Source organism: Buteo buteo, chromosome 33 (genome assembly GCF_964188355.1).
Source record: "Buteo buteo chromosome 33, bButBut1.hap1.1, whole genome shotgun sequence".
In the NCBI taxonomy this organism is placed as follows: Eukaryota; Metazoa; Chordata; class Aves; order Accipitriformes; family Accipitridae; genus Buteo; species Buteo buteo.
In genome coordinates this window covers 1,717,744-1,740,206 of record NC_134203.1, presented here as the reverse complement: position 1 = coordinate 1,740,206, position 22,463 = coordinate 1,717,744, and the positions used below count along the sequence as shown (strand labels likewise).

Genomic DNA, 22,463 nt, shown 5'->3' with positions numbered 1-22,463 from the left:
GGGGACCACAGCCAAATGCCCACAGAGAGGCTTTGGGGAATCAAAGAAGGGGATGGACCTTTGTGGATCTTGGCCAAGAGATGGCTCTGTGGTTTGTGCTCCACTGAGCTTGGAGGGAAGAGCAGCTCCTTCAGCTGCTGATGTACTGCTTGTAATTATTGACAGTCTTACTTCCTGATAAGGGCAGCCAGAGACACCAGGGGATGGCTCCAGGCTTGGCAAGACACTGTCCAGAGAGGGAAGGTTGTCCCAGGGACAGTGAGCAGTGCCATGGTTGGCACGTCTGTGTTGAGGTCTTGAGCAACGTCCCAGCCGGAAGATGACCTGACTTGGAGAAAGCGTTCTAGCCCTGTTGGCAGTGAAGGCCAGGCCACCTTTATTGCACACCCACTCACGGCCAAGCTCCCTAGAGACGATGCTGAGCAAAGGTCCTCTGGGCCAAGCTTGCCCAGATAGCTAGTGCAAATGCAAAGAGGGGGTCGAGGATTTTGCTGAGTGGTGGAGGGTGCGGTGTGATTCTCCCAGCATCACATCACCTACCCTTCAGGACGTCCGCCTCCTCAGCCAGCCCTGGGGCATCTTCCCCCTTAGACATCTCCAGTGCGGGTGTCTGAGTCTGATACCTGACTGCAACTGCCGCCTAGGAGTGCCTGATGATCTCTGCTGAGCATACAAGGTATCTAAATGCATTTTCCAGATAGAGAAGTTGGCACGAGGTAGATCCCACCCACGATAGCAGCAGCATCGTATCCCTGCTCAGCAGTGTGACTATCTGGGTTGTTCAGCCTTGTAGGGGACCTGGGAGCCTGGCTGTGCCATCCAGGGACAGAGCATCCTGCCACTTGCTCATCTGGCTTTGTTAAGACCGGGAGGAGGTCTCACACCAACCAAAAAATTAACTAGATTGTGAACACACACAAAGCTTGCAACCAAATTTCACAAAGACTTCCCGTCTCTTGGGACAAACATGGGACAAAAGCTGGAAAAACCTTCCCCTGTTGGAAGATGCTGCTTTCAGCAGTGGGAAAAGGTTTCTTACGTCTTCTCACGCTGCATTACTGGCATGGGATCATACCCATTTTCCCAGTTAAGCCTGGGCACTGATGCCCTATTCCTGCAGCTGCAAGGAGCCAGTCGTGGAAGGCAACTTGCAAAACCCTGTCTCCCCCCATCCCTGCCACTGATGGTCCAGAACCAGCTGTCCTGAGAGGACTTGTTTGCTCTGCAGATTCCCGAAACAGCCCACTTTCACAATCATGCAGCTTACGTGATGCTTATGGCTCGAGTCATTTCCTGGAAAAGGCTTGGCTTTTCATACTTGTTGAGCACCTGCCACGGGGCGCGGAGGGAGTTTTTCGAGGTGGAGGGGAGGAGCTGTGACAAGGGGGACTTCTCAAATAGCCAATGCCTTGAGCGCATGTCCTGCCTCCTCCCTGCCCTGCTCTTCCTTGGAGACAAGGAGCACACGGTATCTTTGCCACCAACATGAGGCTTGTCCTCCTGGCATGTCTCTGGGGTAAGTGAGGTGGGATTTTTTTTCCTCTTTGCTTTTGTCTTGGAATCTCTTTGTCAGTGGTTCTCCTCTTCCACTATTGCTTCTTCTACAGCCCGCAGCACAAAGCAAGTGGGACATTGCAAGGAACTGAAATGCAATTGGTGGTATTTGATAGCTGAGTGTGGACGCTCAGGTCCCCTCAGATGTCAGTAGACAGCTGCCCCACCTTGGCACCAATACCTAGACACCTCGAGAAGTGTCTCATTGGGGAACTGAATCCCAGCGCTCGTGAGCAAAGACAGCAGCACACGAGGTGGGCTTCCTTGCTCCTGTTTATCTGCTGTGGGTTCCTAGCCTCTGTGGGTTCATAGAATCATAGAGTGGTTTGGGTTGGAAGGGACCTTTCAAGGTCAGCTAGTCCAAGCCCCCTGCAATGAGCAGGGACATCTTCAACTAGATCAGGTTGCTCAGAGCCCCATCCAACCTGACCTTGAATGTTTCCAGGGATGGGGCATCTACCACCTCTCTGGGCAACCTGTTCTGGTGTTTCACTGCCCTCATCATAAAAAATGTCTTCCTTGTATCTTCCTTTGTTCCTGTGCATCAGGGATGAGACCCGACCTGGTGGCAATGGGCAGAGGCACTGAGCGTGCTCAGTGGCTACGGTATGTGGGTAGGCACTTCAGGCTCCCAAGAGGATATGTTATCTGAATCCCACTGGAATTTACAGAGAAGGGGGATAACCATTAGGTATCTCAGCCCATAAACCTTAGAAGTAGCTAAAAAAAACACAAAAAACAAAACAGGCAGATGGGTAAATGACTTGTCAGCAGTTCTGCCCTTGCCCAAAGCTGTTGGTCAATGCTTGGGATCTTGCCAGACTGCTGCATTTGAGAGCAGAGATCATTGTTTGTGTTCAGCTCTTCTTTGCTGTTGACCTTCTACAGTAGGCACAAAGTCCCCTTCTCCTGAGTTTCCAGGAAAAAACAGGTCCTGGCAAGTTTTTCCTCAGGCTTTCCCTCCCAGGGTTTGCCTCCACCTCTAGTTAATCCTCAGGGAAATCTGCTGAATGGGAATAGCTTCTTTGCACAAGTCTCCAGACACATTCCACCTTGAAGACGCTTCTTTGCACGACCCCACTAGCAGGCCCATAGCTGTTCCCGTGGCATTTCATTGCTGCCATTAATGTCTGCAGGACTGACAGCAGTCCTGGGGTTAATTTTGTCTGGTGCCTGCCTGAAGTTCAGAGACAGCAATGCTTCTTCCTGGTCTGGCCCTGACCGACAGGCAAGAATAAAAATGCTGTGCTGCTTGCAACTCATCACATTTTCAGCAGTTTCATTCAGTGGTGTACCTCTTGCCTGGCTGCTGATGAGAGCTGGGTGTCACACCAAGAGTCTTTAGGCAGAGACAAGCACCTCCAGCCCCAGTTCGACCCTCTGCTGCTCTGGACACCAGCCCTAGGATGAGATTGGTATGCATCAGCCATGACCCAGCTCTTTCCACTGGCTGTCACAGGAGTCTAGATAATCTAATCTAATCTAATCTAATCTAATCTAATCTAATCTAATCTAATCTAATCTAACCTGTCTGGACACTGACTTTCAGGTGACTGAACATGGACAAGAGAAACCCCAACTGCTCTGAAGCACAGCCTCGTCCTTGTGCTGAAAAGGTATAGTACAGGATGGAATCTCCCTGGGGACCACAGCCAAAAGCACCTCAGACAATCAGCCTTCTACAAGATTTAGATGATCGTCCCCACAAAGTGGCTCTGGGGAATCAAAGAAGGGGAAGAACCTTTGTGGACCTTGGCCAAGAGATAGCTCTGTGGTTTGTGTCCCCCTGAGCCTCCACAGAGCCTGCAGGGAAGACCAGCTCCTTGCAGTGGTGCAGCTGCCAAAGTACTGCTTGTAATTAATGACAGCCTTGCTTCCTGATAGAGGCAGTCAGAGACACCAGGGGATGGCTCCAGGCTTGGCAAGACACTGTCCACAGAGGGAAAGTTGTCCTGGGGCAGGCAGCAATGCCTTCCCTCCTTGCCAGTGGGGCTGACACATCCATGTTGAAGTCTTGAGCAATGTCACAGCTAGAAGATGACCTGACTAAAAGGAAGTCTACTTGCCCTCTTGGCAGTGAAGACCAGGCCACTTTATTGCACACCCGCTCATGGCCAACAGATTCTGCCCAATGAACACCAGGTCAGGAGCTAAGACATAAAAGGAGAGATATAAAACTGCAAGATATTCTCTAAACCCACTAAAATTAGGACCAATTTTTTCCCCCTCTTTTATTGTCAGGATGCTGAGTGCATCAATAGGTCTTAATTGTTTGAGCCTGGAGCCAACACCCACACCCTCCGGCCAGGGGCTCCATTTAAGCTCAGGGTTGGAAATTCAACCCTTAATTGAACTCTGATGTGGGTATGCCTGTTTCCAGCCTTGTTCCTGAGCTGTTGCTCAGGATTGTTGTCCTGGATTGACCTTGGTGCTGGCTCATTACCTTGTCTTCACCTGATGATTACTGTACTGTTGGGAGGTCCCATTGCTCTCATTATCCTTCTCTGCTCTTCTGGTGCTGTGGGACCATTCTCTGTGGGTGAGCTCATTGGTTTGCCTGTGTGGTGGCTGCCCTTAGCTCCTGTCTTTTATTCCTTTAGAGAACAGCTCTGTTCTAATAGGCTATAGTCAAATGCCTTCACTCACATGCTGTGCTCCAAATGTCTGTCTGCCCTGTTCAAACACTTGCGTTCAAGCCACATGTGGCTTATCCTGCACCTAGCACAATGTTCCTTTCTTTCCCATCCTGTTAATGCCACAGATGTATGTCAATGCTGCAGCATGGTTTTGCATGAAGAAATTATGTTACATGCTTCTGAGAAGACTTCAGGAAAGAGCAACGCAGCAGACTCCCTTCCTCCAAATACAGGGAGGGAAAATAAGCCAAGGCAGAATGTTTTCAAAAGCAGAGGGAGATGTAGGAGCAGAGGAATACAGAGCTGCTCCACTACTTGGCCAAAGGCCTATTGTTTCCAGTAAGCGGGGACAAAGAAGATATATAGGGTTATATTAAAGGTCAATAGGAATAGGATTGAAGGGTAAACAAGGAACTACAAAGCCAATTGAAGTTGAAGCAAATAGTAAATAGTAGGCTGAAGGAACAACGGCTACTTGAGAAAGACATATCTCAATTGAAAATGTGAAATATGAAGGCAGAGCAGGGAGACTAATTGGCACCTCTGACAAAGATCTGGGCATGAGGACTCAGTGGCTCCATTCAGAGGCATAGAAGGTGTTGCTGATATTTTATCCACAGCAGATAAGATTTGTTCATTGTTGCTCCGATATCTCATGGGGTCTCTCCTCTTGGCATATGGTCTCTGTCCCTCTTGCAGCCTGCTCTGTTCCTTTCAGTTGCTGGCTCATCTGCTCAATTTTCTTCATGGCATGTGATTCAGTAAGATTCACCTCTTGATACTTTTACCGTGCAAATATGACTCAAAATGTGCTTCCTCTTCCATCTAGGAGTCTTCCACACTTGCATAATGTGGGGGCGGGGGGGGGGGGGGAAGTATGAAAGACCAAATAAATTAAATAACTTGAGTACCTGAGTATCTGGTATGATCTAAAGGGTTTCTGCATTTGGCCTTGGTCTGTGCCATGGTTTGGCTCAAAGTAAGAGCTACCAAGATGGCCAGGGACCTAGAGCACATGAGCAATAAGGACAAGCCAAAAGAGTTGGCTTTGTTTCTTCTGAAGAAGAGAAAGCAAAGGATGATGAAATAGAAGCTTAGGATCACTTGAAGGTCAGCAGTAAAGATGAAAAAGCCAAAAGCTTCTTGACAGGGGCAGGACAGATAACAAGGCAATCCTGCACCTTATATTGTTCCTCATGACTCTTAATGTTCATCCTGGACATCTTCTAGAGTCAAGGCCAATCATACCATCACAGATGTCCAAGAATTCATCCATAATCTGTGTCCATGAAAACAACTGGTCCATGGCATAGAAAGCATCTTTGTCAGGCTGAATATGAACTGGTGACTGAGAGTTTGGCGCTGTAGGTCTCAGAAAGTCTGCTTTTCCCCAGGAGTGCACCAGTGAAAAACACTTCTCTAAGGGAAGACTCAGTCCTGAAAATAAACAAACTGCAGGCTAACTTAAAGTTTTTCTGAAAACAAGCATTGTTTTAATCACTGGTATTAAATATCAGAAGTGTAGGTTCACCAGTGTTATTATCCAAGCCGACATTAAGCAGACTCCTTGCAAGCCATATCTCCAGGGGCCATGTTTATCTTCTGCTCCCTACTTCAACCTCTTACTTGCACATGCTGTGTCCCTGTCCTGGGACAATGTCTCTCATTGCACACTTTGATCCTGAAGTTCTCATTATTGCAAGTGGTTTACAGTGACTTCATGAATGTGGCCCCATCCAGTTCCTAAGAGACCCTTTCCCATCACCACTACATGGAGACTGTGTTTCTCTGTCCCCCAGTTCAGGCAGGAGTTAATCCACAAAGTCGATGAGGTAGGAAGGGACCTCTTCTTCCTTATCTTGTCCAGCCCTCTGCTCAAGCAGGGTCAGCTAGAGCAGATTGTCATGGACAATATTAAGTCAGGTTTTGGATATCTCCAAGGATGGAGACTCTATAACCACTGTGGGCAGCCTGTTCCTGTGTTTGAGCACCCTCACAGTAAAAAAAAAGTGTTTTCTTGTTTTCCATATGCTCTTCATTCCTAGAGAGCATTTAAGAGTCAGAGGAACAGGCAGACACAGAGATCACTCCTGCCTTCTCCAAGAAGACTTCCTAGGGCACTGCCTGTTCACAAGCTAGTCCTGCCAGGAGAATGGCAGTTTTAGAAGTACCAGAAATGGTTTACTTTTTGCCAAAACAACAGAGGAAGAAAGATACAGTGCTTTCTAGCAGGGACTATTTTTCCCTAATATGTTGATGAACAGAAGAGCATGGGAGGAGGGAAGTAGCATAGGGAGATGCAAGGAACAGGAGGGAGGGGGCCAGCATTGGACGGTGAAGGGGGAGAGGCCAATTAAGGGGAGGAGTCAGGGTAAGAAATATTTGTCATCTACCTCCCATCTTGGTCCTTACTGTCTTTTCTCCTGCTTCCCCAGCCAGCCACTGAGTCTGCCTCCCCAGAAGGACGATCTTCCTGCTCTACCCTGCCAACCAGGTCTTCAGGAGCTGGATTGTGTAAAGTCTCTGCTGGTACCATGGGACCACTGGGAAATCTTCTCCCATGCAGGGTTACCCACAGTGGGAGCCTGGCTGCCTTTGCTGGAACCAGGATGGAAACTGTGCTCTTCCTCTTGGCATGTCTTTGGGGTAAGTTTTCTCCTTTGCTCCTGGAGAACAAGGTTCTGGATATGGCCTGATAAATGGGACTCGTGATGGATTGACCCCTCTTGTATCCCCAGCCTTGGCAAGGAAATGGGTTTCGTGGCTGGAATAAGTGACTGAAGATCCAGAAAGCTTGAGTTTTAACCCCTGGCACTGGAAAAGGGCTTGATGTTTCTGAGACAAGAGAAGACTTTAGTAGAGCTGATAGTTTGGCTTCTGAAGGTCACCTAGAGATTTAGAGGCATTAACAATGCAAACATGCAGAGGCAAACCCTGGGAACAAACAAATGCAAGCATAAAGACAGAGCTTCCTTTGACTGATCTGTGTAATCCAGAATGTAGTCCTGGTTTTTTCCTCCACCCTAGAGTCACAGTCTGTGTTGGAGCCAGAACCTAAGAGTGAATAAGCGTAGCAGACCTCTGTTGCCTCCCTGTCAGATCAGTGCTTAGTGCAGCTGCATTTGTGTCCTGCAAATGAGCATAATCCAATAATTTAAACTAAAAAAGTAGTAAAAGAATTGGATAAGGATTATCCTAAGACAGTGATGTTGGTTTTTAACAAAATCTGTTACAAGTTGAGGCTGTTTCAGGGGCTAGGATCTGGCTGTGCCAGATCTGCAAATGATGAAGAAGGATGATCTGGGAATTTAAAGCTTGTTAGAAAAATACCCGTGCTTTCCAGCAGCATAGAAGGGTGGACCTGGCAAGCCTTAGATGGCAGCCCTTGCTCTAAAGCTTCTGATATAAGCGTATAAAGGCCGTGGGAAGCAGCACCCAGGATGAAAGATGTAGACACAGTTTAAGCATCTGACAGGGCCTTTCTGAGTAAGGAGGGATCTTCGGCATCTTCTGCCAGGCTTAGATCCCAACAGTAGCCTGGATTTTCCTTATACCTGTAACGGGAAAGAAGCCTTTCTCTACCTCAAGTCTTTCTTCCTTATGGATGGATGTTGATTGGAAATACCTTCTTTTCTGCATTGTATGGGAGTCCAGTTGTTTAGCACGGACAACACTGCAACTGTCAGCAGCTGGGAGGTGAATCCTACCCTATGGACTGTAGGTAGTTGCCTCAATGTAGGTGCCTAGAGCCACTGGAGTTGCCCTAGTTAGTCAATCCTGGACTCCAACTACTGCTTTGGAGGCTGCAAGCCTACAAATGGAACTAGAAACCTTCATTTAGGTGAACAAACTATGCTCCACATGGCACCAGGTGAGCAAGCTCTGGATAGCAAAGTACTGCCAAGCATCTTGGACAAGGATGAGGATACCCTAATTTGTCCCCAGAGAAGTGACCCGAAAGCTTCCTTCGATAACTTGCACAATACAGGGAGAGTGGCAGAACTCAGGAGGAATGGCCACAGTCTTGTGCATGGAGCAGGGAGCTGCACAATGAGGGGGGGAGGGATGATCTCAGCCCCATGGTGCCACAGTAAGCTCAGGTTGTGTGGAGGCATGTACTCCGGGACCTTCACCATCTTCCTAAGGACCATAATCTGAGGTTTTTCTCTCATCTTCTGTGCAGGGTAGAGTCTAGGGTCTTCGTGGTGTGGAGCTGTCACACACCATGTTGGGGGGCATGTTGGGACTGTTGCGTGGCTGGCAATGATTGGTTCTCATTCAAGGTTTTGAATATCTGGCGTGTGTCTGGCAGAGACGTATTAGTAGGAATCCCATGATCGGATCTGTTGTAGGTGACTAAGATCTTGCAGCTGCTTATAGAGATGCAGAGATGTGTTAGAGGTCCTAACACCATCTGTGCAAGAAACTTACACCACTAATTAGTCATCAGGCTTTTCTTATAATGTTCCTGCTGGAAAAAAAGTGGTGAGCATTTCAGCAATCCTTCTCCAGACAGACCCAAAATGGCATTATTCCTGCAAGAGCAAGATGTTATGTTCTCCACTATCAGCCAAAACCTGACTTATGCCCATTTTCCACCTTGGCTTCTTTTGGGATTCAGGTGTTGCCAACTCAGCTCCCATCAGACTTGCAAGTGGCCCCAGCCGCTGCGCGGGGCGGCTCGAGGTGCTTTGGGAACAGCAGTGGGGAACCGTGTGTGATGATAGGTGGGATCTGTCCGATGCCATGGTCGTATGCAGGCAGTTGGACTGTGGGGAAGCACTGTCAGCCCCTGGCTCAGCTCACTTTGGTCAAGGAACTGGTCGTATCTGGCTGGATGACATGAACTGCACCGGTACAGAAGCTGACCTTACTGCCTGCAGGACCAGACCCTGGGGAGAGCATAACTGCAATCATGAAGAAGACGCAGGCGTTGTGTGCGCAGGTAACTCATGTTTCCACCCCTCTCCTTGTGACCCCAGGAGGCTGTGCTGTGTAGAGGGATGTTTTTTAAGCCTGTTTGCAGAATTTTATTTCTCCGTCAGTGCTACCCTCAGGGCTCAGAATGGGGATGGCTGCTTCAGGCAGTGGCCTGTACCATGCCAAGGACAACGTTATCCAGCTCAGTTAAACAGTGTGTGGGGGGGCGGTGGTGTTTGTGCTTATCCTGTTACTGGGGCAGAACAGAAATCCTAGGTTTTTTCCCCAATCCACATTATTCTTGCCTCTTATGCCATCACCATGAATTTAGCAGGTAAGGAGATTGAAGAATCCCCACCAGAACGCACATGTTTTCCATACACATATTTCATGGCTGAAGTATGCCAGGGAAATTGAGCATTTATGTGGCCTCTTTCCATTTGTATTTTGTGATAATATTCTCTCCCTGTGGATGTGTTTATTCTCCAGACTGGGACTGGGATGACAGATTCAATTGTGGGTCATTTGTCTGTGAGCCAGTCCTAACTTGGATGTCACAGCATGATGCTAATGAATGCTGAGCTCCAGGAATTGGTTGGGGAAGGCTTGAAGTTGTGCCCTACCCCTCTACATCATGGTTAACTGGGGAGTAAAGCTTAATCAAGCAGGCCATGAACCCCAGGAGGTAGAAAGGGGATTGGGAGGTTGACAGGCTGTCTATTGCCCTCTTTCAGGTCAGTATTTCCCAAATGCTGCTCCACTCAGCACTGAACAACAAACCAAATTTTCAAACTGGAAATCCCCTACTTGGATCTGGAATGGGATTCAGGGCCATATTAAGACCCAGACATATGTATGTCTAAATGCAGGTGTCACCACTAGGGCTGGGTGTCCTCCTGTTGCAAGCAATGGAAACCTAGCATGGAGTCAGCTCCCCACACAGAGTTGCCAAGTGCAATTAGAGATGCCTTGGGTCATCTCACAACCTAGCAGATGAGATACAGGCCCTAAGGGAGACTCTAAAGGGGAATACCTATGGCATCACAAATGCTGCTGGATGCTTATTTGGGCAATTGAATCACATGCCAATATTTGGCCAGCTGAGCAGCTCCAGAGATGTCATTGACTAACTAGAATTTCAGGATCCATCTCACATGAAGACACCAACAGGTCTACAAGACATGTGGGTGCCTTGACCTATAACGAGTCCCCACCCCTGCAGTAACATCACAGTGGGAATTACACAGTCCTATTTCATAAGGGATTCCCAATCTATGCTGTTTATCTCTCTAATTCTGAACTCTGAAACCACAGAGGAAGATATAGAACTTGATCCTCATCAGCCTTTACCTTGAACAGTCCTGGGCAGTGCTAGTGGAGATCTTTCCTTCCCTTTGATCTCTAGGCAATCTTTCCATATGCAATCCCCTATCATGTTCTTGTTGTTTTTTTCCTTTCTTTAATGCAGAAAGTAAAAAACCAGTTAAGCTGCAATTAGTGAATGGTTCAAGTCGCTGTGCTGGGAGAGTGGAGGTGCTTTATGGCCAGCAATGGGGAACTGTCTGTGATGACAACTGGGATATAATTGATGCTGAAGTCGTATGCCAGCAGCTGGGCTGCGGGACCGCTCTATCTGCTCCGTCCTCAGCTTACTTTGGGCGAGGGCCTGACCCCATTTGGCTTGATGATGTGAACTGCAAAGGTACTGAAGCTGCCCTCTCTGAATGCAGTGCAAAACCTTGGGGAAGCCATAACTGCGTGCATGGAGAAGATGCTGGTGTTGTGTGCTCAGGTAAATGCCACTCTGCGTGACATGAGTGGGTTTTGTGGGGTGTGGAGAGATGCTGGAGGTGCTGTAGGAGGCCCTGTTCCCTTTGGAGGAGCGCTGACCCCAACACTCAAGAGAACTGTAAGATAAAAAGGGATGCATACTGTTAAGCCCTAAAGTGGTCTTGCCTCTTAATTAAAATCCACCACCACAGTAGCCACTGGTAAAAGACAGCGGTGCTGCAGGAGTTATTTGCAGGGCTCCCCACTCACATGGCCAGTGGATGCCTTGGCAGAGCATCCTCTCTCACTGCAGAGATCAGTGGCTTTGGCAGCCCCACCATCCCACCCTCGTGCCAGTAGACTTAGTTCCTTCTGAAGTTCCCCAAAAACTTGCAATAAGTGAGGTTCTTCCCATGGCCCACATTGTCCACAGTGTATTAGTATCAGTTCCTCCCACGCAACCAGAGCCCCAAGGTTACACTTCCAAGTCTCCCTTCATGATTCCCAGAGCCACCTACTCCTTCCCAGTTCACCAGCTGTCTGGTCAAGCAAGAGGCAGCATATACCACAGCTGCTTTACCATTAGGCCTTTGCTGGTGGGCCAGTTATTATGAATACGCTGATTGCTTGGACAACATTGGAAGAAGAGTTGGTTCCCATCTGCCTTTCCTGTAACAAGGTACTAATTAGTGTCTTTCTTCTGTAGCCACGTACAGACTTTTGCAAAGTTTGTAGGGTCTTCATATATTGTGAAATCTACATTTTGTTCATTGACTTGTGGATAAAAACAGCATTAACATGAGGTTGAAGAGAGAGTAGGAGAGTGATTCTGGCACCTCTAGGTATCTAGCAATTTCTGGGGCCTGTTAAGGTTCACAAGACATCTATAAGGGGCTGGCAGCAAGACACACGGCAGACCTGAAACCCCTTGCAATGGCAGACAGAGGCTAGAGCACCTTAAAAGCACTGGACATCCACATTTAAGCAAGGGTGGGGCTTGCCCTCTTCAATCCCAAGTATATTTAAGCTTGTAAAATCCATTGGTGAACATCAAATGCTGTGATGGTGGAGCAAGTGCTTGTGTTGCCTCTTTTTGCAATGTTTTCCCATGCAAAACTGTGAGAGATGCTATGTTCATTGCCAGGTGGAGGACAGACACACCAGACTCGGCACCATCTACTTTCCTGATTTTTTTTTTCCTTTTTTTTTTCCCTGTAGGCTTTGCAGAACCCGCCCCACTTCGATTAGTGAATGGCTTGACCCACTGCTCTGGGAGAGTCGAGGTGTTTTATGGCCAGCAGTGGGGAACTGTGTGTGACGATGGCTGGGACTTGGTCGAGGCAGAAGTGGTGTGCAAGCAGCTGGGCTGTGGGGACGCCTTGTTGGCTCCCCATGGGGCTTACTTTGGGCAAGGATCTGGTCCCATTTGGCTGGATGATGTCAGCTGCACAGGGACAGAAGCTGCTCTCTCCCAGTGCAGACACCCTTCTTGGGGAAGCCATAACTGTGGGCATGGAGAAGATGCTGGCGTGGTTTGTACAGGTACCCATCACTCATGGCATGTCATGGGGGAAGCTGTTAGTGGGTGACCCTTTCCGACAGATCCTGAGGCCCAGGTCCTTCAGGACAAATAGGTCTTCCAAAGAAAGTGACACGGAGTGCTTCGGAAAAAAGATGTGTCTAAACCTATAGACAATTCTGACCTCTCTTTCCTCATTGAAGCCTTTTTCATGAATTGCTCCTGGAGGTCAGTTTGCTATAGCAGACAGAAGAAACACTCATTTTGGGGATGTTTTCTCAGCTCAGCTACTCTTCAACTCAATAATTTTGCACTTCTTTCTCATAGTGCAACAGAGAAGACCATGTGGAGTAGGAGGGATCTTCTTGCTGGTTAAGTCAACTACTGCCCAGGCCATCCATGGCTGGCAGCTCTGGGTCTCTACCATCATTCTTTCTCTTGTTCCTCTTCCTTCACACAGATTCACAAAAATACATCTGTGAGGGATGCCTGTAGGTCTTCCAGTCCACTGCTCTGGCCAGCCAGTCCTGAGCAGTTCCCATCAGCAGTTGCATAGTCTGGGGAGGAGGGATTCATATCTCAGACCTTAGATGTGAAAAATGCAGATGATAAATCTAACAATGTGGGTTAACCTCACACCTGTGAAGAAAACAGGCACCTCCAGTGAGATTTGTCTGGCCTGTCTCATAGTCCCCAGCACCAGATACCTGATGTTCACCAACACCAGAGGTAGAAAATTTCAGCATCTGATATTAGCAGTCCTCAATGAACTCTTTCTGCTTTACCAGAATTCTGATTCCAGATGCTAAGAGTCCTTAACACAGCCTAGACCATAAGGCAACCTGGTGCTCCTGGACCAGTGTTAGTCCACAGGTCCCTGTCTCTTCCCAAATCAACTAGCCAGCCCAGCGATGTTCCCTCTAGCCTCATCCACCACAATAACAGGCTGCAGGCATAACTGTCATCTTCTGATGACAGTTCAAACAGAGCTGGCTGATTTTAGTAGGTGCTAGTCAACAAGAGATGTCCACGGAGACCACCGCTCTAAGGGACTGAAATTGCTGCAAGGGTCTACTGAGCTGATATGAAAAAATAAGCAATGTCTGTCTATGCCAGACTGATGCAACCCAGAAGTGAGCAGCACAGTGTAGTGCTCTACCCTGTCAGCACAAACCAAAATACAACAGAGAATTGAGGTCTTCATTTTTCTCAACACAGGGTTTGCTAAGCTGCTTCCAGTCCGGCTGGTGAATGGTTCGAGCAACTGCTCTGGTAGAGTCGAGGTGTTTCATAAGCAGCAGTGGGGAACCGTCTGTGATGACAGCTGGGATTTGACAGATGCTCAAGTGGTGTGCAGGCAGCTGGGCTGTGGGACAGCCATCTCAGCCCCTGGCTCTGCTCGGTTTGGACAAGGAAGCGGCCAAATTTGGCTGGATGATGTGAACTGTGCTGGGTCTGAAACCATCCTCCATGAGTGCCGGGCCAAGCCTTGGGGAGATCACAACTGTAACCACGGAGAGGATGCTGGTGTGGAATGCTCAGGTACCACTAATGCGTGTCATGAAATGTGGGGTATGAGGGATGGCCTGTATTTGTAGGAAGAGTGCCAACGGCCCTGGACATCTCATGGGGACTAGGGTGCTGCCAACTTTGTTAGCCAGTCCTGAGGGCCAGGCTTGTAGAGGCTCACAAGTGAGGACTCAGCACTCTCAAATGCACTGTTTCCACCAGTGCTCCGTTCTCTCCTCCCTATTTCAGTGCTCTGCTGTTAGGGAAGTAACCTGGGTACTCATTTATGGTCACTCTGCAGGTGATTGATTTATTGCAAAAGCTCCAGTCAAGGAATGTGGGATCAAGCTGTGAGGCCATAGACATCTAGTGCCAGTTTAGAGATCATGGACCCAAGCTCTGTTGGCTTCCAGAGCCCTGAAAGGAGGGGTTTTTGCCCTCTGCACAGAGCTCTGAAGCATGCAAGGCTCCCCAAACACTTTGCAATTGTGTTTTGGTCCAGGTGTTACGGAACCAGCTCCCATCCGGCTCGTGAACGGTCCGACTCATTGTGCTGGGAGAGTCGAGGTGTTTCATGAGCAGCAGTGGGGAACCATCTGTGATGACGACTGGGATAGAGCTGACGCCAGTGTTGTGTGCAGGCAGCTGGGCTGCGGGGCAGCGCTGTCAGCCCCGGGTTCAGCTCATTTTGGGCAAGGGTCTGACCCCATCTGGCTGGACAATGTGAATTGTGCAGGGAATGAAGCTGCCCTCTCTGAGTGTAAGACCGAGACTTGGGGGTCCCATAACTGCAAGCATGGAGAAGATGCCGGTGTTGTGTGCTCAGGTAACCACTGTCTGTGTCCGTCTGCATGACAGAGAAGGTCTTCTATTACCAAGAGGGGTTTTTATGTACCACCACAGCAGCACGCTATCTTGAAGTGCCCTGAATCTGGGTTGTGAGGTCTCTTTCATCATAGTGGAGATCTCTTAAAAATTCCTCTGGTTTTTTTTTTCTTTTTGGCGTGTGTGTAGCTGTTCTTGTAAACAGAAGCTGCGTGCTTTCCTTGACTTGCATTTCTTACTTATATACTGCAGAATATGGTACACAGTCTGTTGTCCACTTAGCTCTGAATACAAGAACCGGAGAAGATATCCCAACATTAGGAAACTGGATAAATGCATCATGGATGTCTTTAGGCTCACATAGATTTTATCTTATTTTTAATCAGGCAAATGGCAACTTAATGTATATCTATCCCTGCCCTTGTTTTTTTCTTCAGATATACCAAGAATAGCTCCACTGAGGTTAGTGAATGGACCAAATCGTTGCAGTGGGAGAGTTGAAGTTTTTTATGGCCAGCAGTGGGGAACGGTATGTGATGACTACTGGGATATAAGCAATGCTGAAGTTGTTTGCCGACAGCTGGGCTGTGGGAGAGCACTATCCGTTGCAGCCTCTGCTCATTTTGGAGAAGGATCTGGCCCTATCTGGCTGGATGACGTGAACTGCACAGGGAGTGAAAATGCCCTCTCCAAATGTGAAACCACTCTATGGGGAGTCCATAACTGTAGGCATGGAGAAGATGCTGGTGTTGTGTGCTTGGGTAAGTCTCACCTGTGTCACCATTTGCTTGACTTCTGTGGTATGTGGAGGGATGTTTGAAATGCCATAGGGTACCCTCTTCCTGTCTTGTGACTCTAAAACCATAGTACTGTGCAGAGATAGTGCTTCAAACAGGGATGTGGGTGAATCCACTTGTGTACCCCTCTCCTTCCCACTCAAAAGCTAATCATAACATTGTGGTGCTGCAGTCGAGCCTGCCGCTGGCTGTGCAGAAGAATTTAAATTTGGGACTCTTTCCACATGAGTTACCAGTAAACCTGGTGGCATTGCAGGACTGCTGTGATTTGCCCCATTAGAGAGGGTGTAGGGTCACTTGGACTTTTCTACTGCTGCCAGTGACAACCTCAATGAACATAGCCCATTTGAAAAATCAAGATATGCTCCCCATTTTTCTCTCACTTTCCTCTTCCAGATAAGAATATTAAAAAATTATGCAGAAATCCACTTACTCTACCTCTCCTCCTCCTTCACTTGGTAGAACCACTTTCATGAGACCTTTTTTCACCAATGTTTTTCTAGCATTTTCTCTGAAACCTCCACAGTTGAGACAAATTTCCTTAAAGTGTTGCAGCACTGCATTTTGTTGCCACTAGAAGGAAACCTTGAACTCATTATCATTACCTGGAATTCATTCTACAGCCTCTTGCCTCTTTGCAGGGCATAACTACCATTTATTCTTTGCATCTGCCTTTTGTTGAGACTGTTACATCCCTTTTCTGTTTCCTCAGCCTCTTCCCAGTTCCCTCTTGGGACACTTTTTTTAGCTTCTCCTCATTCCTGTCATTCTTCTCTGGTTTCTCCTTAACTGTTGGGCATATTTCTTTTAGTCTGTTATGCCAGCTGAGGCTTTGCCAGTGCTGATTAGCTCTGAAGGCTTGGTTTGTATAACTCGTAGCACTCCCATTTATACGTGTTCATGTCTTTCTCAGAACAGCCTGATATGGTGGAGTGTCACTCTCACTCCTTTATATCCCTTAAATCCCTCCGAAAAGACTGGTTGCTTAATTCATTCTTCTTCATCCTCTATATGATCATTTTACCTTCCAGAAGTGGTGAACTTTTGCCTTGCCCTTGCAGGAGACAAACTGTTTTCATCTGGTTGCTTGCCCATATCTTGAAAACAACCTGCGGATTCACTGACGAAACGCAGGTGCCTGTCTCTGAATCAAACATCCTGATGTCCCTTTGTAGCCAGTGAGGACTGAGTCAGTGCAGTCAATGGCAGGATTTGGCCCATCCTGATGCAGATGTCCAAAGCAGATTAAAGAAATTGCAACCCAACAGTGCTCCTTTCCTTCCATTCACTATAAAGGGTACTGATGGTCCTCAGCAGAGTTGTAAAAGTGAGGTTCAGCTGCCTAAACATAGGTGCCTAGTGTCATCTGTGATGTCCCACTATATCCCACCCAGTCTCTAATTGCAGGTCCAAAAGGGCACCAATCTCCCTTGAGTCCTGCATCAAGTCTGCCAATCCCATCAGGATGTCTGGGATTCCCTGGGCATCTCAGATGGCACCAGGTACCAACGCTCAGGGAAGCCAATCAGCCCCTGGAAGTTTATGCTTAAGGGCTCCAAGTCTAGCTGAGGTGAATCATACCCCAGTTTTCTTGCCGTGTTCTCTAAAGAGGTCTTTCTTGCTAATTCCTTTGCCTTAGTCCGTGGGGTTTCTTGCACTTGCTGTCTGGGCACAGGTGTCTTTCTAGTCAAAGACAGAGGGGGAAAGAAGGCTTTAAGGACTTCAGATTTTGGGAGTGAGATCCATCAATACATATCCTTTCTTCAGTTTTGGACAGCATCTTTCCTTGACTTTTGGGGCAAGAAGAGGGAAAACAATGACACTGAACTTTCTTCCTCCATGCTGCTTGTCCCTGTAGGTCATACTAAGCCAATGGGTACACACTGTGTTGGCTGATGTGGCTAGCAGGAACTTGTTTGCCAGAATAAAACTTACCTGGTCTTACCTTTTTGGTTCAGGTGTTCCAGAACCAGCCCCGATCCGACTAGTGAACGGTTCAAATATCTGCTCTGGTAGAGTCGAGGTGTTTCATGAGCAGCAGTGGGGAACCGTCTGTGATGACAGCTGGGATTTGACAGATGCTCAAGTGGTGTGCAGGCAGCTGGGCTGTGGGACAGCCGTCTCAGCCCCCGGCTCTGCTCAGTTTGGACCAGGAACCAAGCGAATTTGGCTGGATGATGTGAACTGTGCAGGGGCTGAAAATGCCCTCTCTGATTGCCAGGCAAGGTCTTGGGGAGACCACAATTGTAACCACAGAGAGGATGCTGGTGTGGTCTGCTCAGGTACTGTTATGCCATGCATGGGGACTATGTTTCAGAAAGAGGTGCCTGTGGCTCTGGGGGACACGTTTTACCATGATATTGCTTTTAGATGAGATACAGAAGGAGTGAATCCAAACCTGGTTTAGATTTCTTAGGGGATCCAAGACACCTGTACAGTGCTTGGGAATACAACAGAGGACCCAGTGCTCCTCTGGCGCTTCAGCTGCAAACCAGGCAGAATAAACTGGCTCCCCAAATGGGCATGTGTATTTAGTAGCTAAAATCCCACCTGCAGTACGGGCTAAGTGGGGAGAAGGCAGGCCCAGGTGCTGTGGGGTGTCATCAGTGGGTGATGTGTGGGAGGGTTGTGTTGAGTAATGAGGTAAAGGGCACTTTCCACTCCAAATCACAGTGGCACAGCATCGTGACAGAGAGACCTGTGCCACAGTTGCTGGGGAATATTCCTGGGAAGGTGATCTGGGGAGGAAAAACAAGGGGGACAGGCTGCCCTGGCCATCCTTGACCTCTGCAGAAAATGGGAGTGCTGTGTAGCCAGTGATGGCGCTGGTGGAATCTGCAGCTTACCCTGGGGCCCTGAGCCAAGAGTTCAGCTCCTTGAAGCTCTTGCCAGCAGTAATCTGCCGCAGGTACAAATGGGCTGTGAGACAGTGCCACCTCATCAAGGTAGCAAAGCTGACATGCTCTGGTGATCAGCATCCATGTCCACAGGTTTTTTTTGGCACAAGACACTTGTGAGGAGGGGTTTTTGCCCTCTCCACAGAGCTCTGAAGCATGCAAGGCTCCCCAAATACTTTGCAATTATGTTTTGGTCCAGGTATTACAGAACCAGCTCCCGTCCGACTTGTGAACGGTCCGAATCGTTGTGCTGGGAGAGTCGAGGTGTTTCATGAGCAGCAGTGGGGAACCATCTGTGATGACGACTGGGATAGAGCTGACGCCAGCGTTGTGTGCAGGCAGATGGGCTGTGGGGCAGCACTGTCAGCCCCAGGTTCAGCTCATTTTGGGCAAGGGTCTGACCCCATCTGGCTGGACAATGTGAATTGTGCAGGGAATGAAGCTGCCCTCTCTGAGTGTAAGACCGAGACTTGGGGGTCCCATAACTGCAAGCATGGAGAAGATGCCGGTGTTGTGTGCTCAGGTAACCCCTGTCTGTGTCTCAGTCTTGATGGAGTTGGGGAAGTGTGCTGGGGAAACGTCTTCATCCTCAACAGAAGGTCTTCTCTGAGCTCATGATGCTCCTAATGCTATTAATCACCATGGTGTATAAATGCATACAACACTCATGGCCCTGGCCATGGTCAGTGGTCCCCACTGATTCAGAATTAGGGAGTTACCATCAGCAAGCCCCAGGCTCATAGCTGTATCAAGGTTTGTATTCCATACCTCAGCTCCTAAAGGCTCCAAGACTTTTCCAGGGCTGGACAGGTCCCAGAAATATTCCATTCCTGCTGAGGTACAGGCTTGTGGTGTTGGATAGACAGAGTCACCACTAAGTCTACACTTTTACATGAAGATCACAGGTAAAACTAAGCAGTGTTGTCAGCAAGTCTTGGTGTCTGGCTGATTGGGAAATTTACTTCATGCCATCAGGTAAAGCAATAAAACATCCCATTTCAGGATTCATAGAGAAGTTTAGAAACCTGAAACCACTGAATGTGTCTTTGCAGCACTTGTATCTAAGTGTTTTTTCAGTTTTGTCTCCAGTGTCTCTTGCAATCTGCAGTCTTGAAGAAACCTCTTGCTTTGTTAAAGCAATTGGGAGGCTCATAGAATAGTTCAGGTTAAAGGGACTATGGGAGTTCTCTACACCAGTGTCCTGCTCAAAGCAAGGTCAGACCAGCAGACCTTTATCCAGGCTCAAAAACCTAGTCTGACAATCTTTCAGGGCAATCCTAAACAATTCCAATATTTTCTTTAAAATCAGGCATCCTGTTTTCTCAAATTTTAGCTCTTCTTTTCTACATTTCTGGGATGTCTGAGTGAGAAGCTAGCAGAGCTTTCCTGGAGTCCCTCCTTCCTTCTATGAAAAGCTTTGGGAAACTTCAGGAGAACTCAGTGCTCTTTCAAGCGGCATCATCTCCTCTACCATGAACATAGCAAAGTACATGCCTGCAGCTGAGCTGGTTGAAATGCTGTCACCCAGTGCTGGGTTCTCAGCTATGGACAGGACAGACCCTTTGTTAAACATCTAATTTTAACCTCCTCTTTTGACTAACTTGATTTGGCACACTGCTTCAGTGCAGGAAAGGGTTGGCTGATGCTTTTTAAGAGCATTTATTGTCCAATTCAGCTGGCTTTACTGGCCGTGAGAGTTTTCGAGGAAGATTAAGTGTCTATTAATATACGTTACCATAATCTGCTTTCTCCTAGCCAATTATTCAGAACACATATGGTGAATATTGCAGTAACTGGAGTAAAAGGTGTAAGACCAAAAGAAAGTTTCAGGAATATGGGCACTGGACAGTCTGTTCCCTGATGGACATTATGAAGCTTCACTTATGTGACCCAGTTTATCTGAGCATGCGTCATGTTCCTGGACATAGGTACCTAATGCTATATAAGACACCTAACAGTATGCAGACATCTATGTGGGGCTGGCTGATGTGATCCTGGAGCTGAGACCCACACCCTTCCAACATGACAGCTGGAGGATGGCAAGGATGCCCCAGTGCATCTCAAATGGGAAAAGACACCTAATTGGAGGCTCTTGAATTGCTCCCATTGCACGGGTTTTGCCTGTAGATTACATTACTTTTTTACTTCAGAACTCAGCCTAGCAGATTGCTATTTATTCAGCGCAGGCACAGCGTCCCGTGTCACCCTAGCATTGGCAGCGATTCAAACAAACCATCTGAAACCTGCCTGCTTGGAAGGGATGCATTAGCATGTCTTACAGGCAGGGAGACTGAAATACCGCTCCCAGACCTAACTGGGACATTTCTGCCAGTCTGCAGGCAGTGCAGAGCCACATAGACTTTGGGGTAACCCTGAATGGACACCTGAAGTGTCCTCTTTAGCCATCTCTTCTTCATCCGTGGGACAGCCTGGTTAGCACTCGTCCCCTACAATGTGTCAGGTGCAGTGTATTTGTGTGCATTTATCCTTTTTGGTTGCTTTTTGTGCAGGTACTCCAGAAGTGCCTCCAGTCCGGCTGGTGAACGGCCCCACTCATTGTGCCGGGAGAGTTGAGGTGCTTTATAGCCAGCAGTGGGGGACGATCTGTGATGACAGCTGGGACTTGAGCGATGCTGCAGTGGTGTGCCAGCAGCTGGGCTGTGGGAAGGCCATGTCCGCCCCAGGTTCAGCTTATTTTGGGCAAGGTTTTGGCCGTATCTGGCTGGATGATGTGAAATGCTCTGGTAAAGAATCAGCCCTCTCTGACTGTACAGCGCGGCCTTGGGGAGTCCATAATTGTAATCATGGAGAAGATGCGGGCATCGTATGCTCAGGTAACCTTCATCCATGTCTTGTCCTACTAGGCATTAGTCGATACTAAGCTTCTAGGCTGGATGTTGGGGCTGGTGGCTCTTTGTCCTTTCCCAGTCTAACCTTCTTGTCTTAGACAAGTACCACAGGGTGACATTGGAGGTGTGGACTTGAAGCGTGCTCTTTTGAGGGATGATTCCCATCCCTCCATGTGACATTTTTCCTATTTGCATTTTTTAAATATCACTAAAGACTATATCCACACTAGTAAATTTCAGTGGCTTGTTAGGCTAACTTTTACAGATCTGGATTGCTTACATTTCCTTCCAGGTGGGATCTAAACCTCACAGATTGTTCCAGAGTGGAGAAGAGAGATGATATTGCCAGCCAACATGAGTATGACATTCATTTAACCCAAACAAAAGTGATGTCCGAAGTCCAAAGAGCATGCAGTACAGAAGCAAACAACTGAGACTCTGTTCTATCACACTCAAGTGCAAGCACCAAACTGATGCACCCAAATCAGGGGCATCTTTGCCCTGGGAACCTATTCAGTTAATGAAGAGAGTTGAGGCAACTGCATGGGGCAAGACAGCCCAGCTACCCTCTGAATCACCTCAGATGCCTCTCACTCCCCTGGCTATAGAAGGAACTTTGGGTCATGTTGTGACTAATTTGGGTACCTCTGTGCTTGCCTGCACATGGTCCCACTGGCCACAATTCCTGCCACACGACAAGTTTCCAGGCATCTTCTCTCAGGGGTGGAGGGAATATTTGCAGAACATTGTTGGGCACTTGAAGTCAACTTGAATCCTTGCACCGTCTCACATTAGCATCCCTTCCCTGCCCAAAGGTCATACAGTTCCCATGCCAATTCATCCTCTTCTGCTGATATTGCCTCTAATCCATAAAAGTTGTCTTGTGCTGATGGTAGGGATAGAGTATATAAACATTTGGCTCTTGCTGCATGGGCTTGGACAGCCAGTACCCTTCCCCCAGAAGTGTTTGCGTACTGCAGTGAAGTTCTCACATAGCTTGCCCTCTCATAAGTAGGACAGACTGAAACTCGTGGCCCTCTGAGACATTCCCTCCAAGCTTTAAACCATTTCTGTGCCTCTTCTCACCTTCTGTTTAAAAAAAAAAAAAAGAAAAGAAAAAAAAAGACATGTACCTGAACTTCCTGTTCCTGTGAGTCTGTGTGATGCTCTGTGTTGTGGTCAGATCA

General features: G+C 48.0%; 1 protein-coding gene across 2 annotated transcripts; it reads left to right on the top strand.

Moving 5' to 3' along the window:
- The first annotated feature begins 1,422 nt into the window (after positions 1-1,422).
- On the top strand, positions 1,423-22,408 carry LOC142026399 (scavenger receptor cysteine-rich domain-containing protein DMBT1-like). 2 transcript variants are annotated; one of them, XM_075019367.1, is made up of 13 exons: positions 1,423-1,516; positions 3,104-3,170; positions 6,626-6,836; positions 8,812-9,135; positions 10,579-10,902; positions 12,099-12,422; positions 13,618-13,941; positions 14,411-14,734; positions 15,171-15,494; positions 17,489-17,812; positions 18,627-18,950; positions 20,938-21,261; positions 21,569-22,408. In XM_075019367.1, the coding sequence occupies exons 2-13, from the start codon at positions 3,114-3,116 to the stop codon at positions 21,577-21,579; spliced, it is 3,195 nt and encodes a 1,064-aa protein (XP_074875468.1). In that variant the 5' UTR covers positions 1,423-1,516; positions 3,104-3,113; the 3' UTR covers positions 21,580-22,408. The 2 variants fall into 2 exon arrangements, with proteins under 2 accessions (XP_074875468.1, XP_074875469.1); XM_075019368.1 differs by lacking the exons at positions 17,489-17,812; positions 18,627-18,950.
- The last annotated feature ends 55 nt before the right edge of the window (positions 22,409-22,463 follow it).

Bases quoted from the DNA above. Each gene is read 5' to 3' on its own strand.
- LOC142026399 (XM_075019367.1), top strand. From the start codon at position 3,114: ATGGACAAGAGAAACCCCAACTGCTCTGAAGCACAGCCTCGTCCTTGT. The intron at 14,735-15,170 runs GTAACCACTGTC...TTTTTTCTTCAG, and splicing joins TGCCGGTGTTGTGTGCTCAG to ATATACCAAGAATAGCTCCA. The intron at 18,951-20,937 runs GTAACCCCTGTC...CTTTTTGTGCAG, and splicing joins TGCCGGTGTTGTGTGCTCAG to GTACTCCAGAAGTGCCTCCA.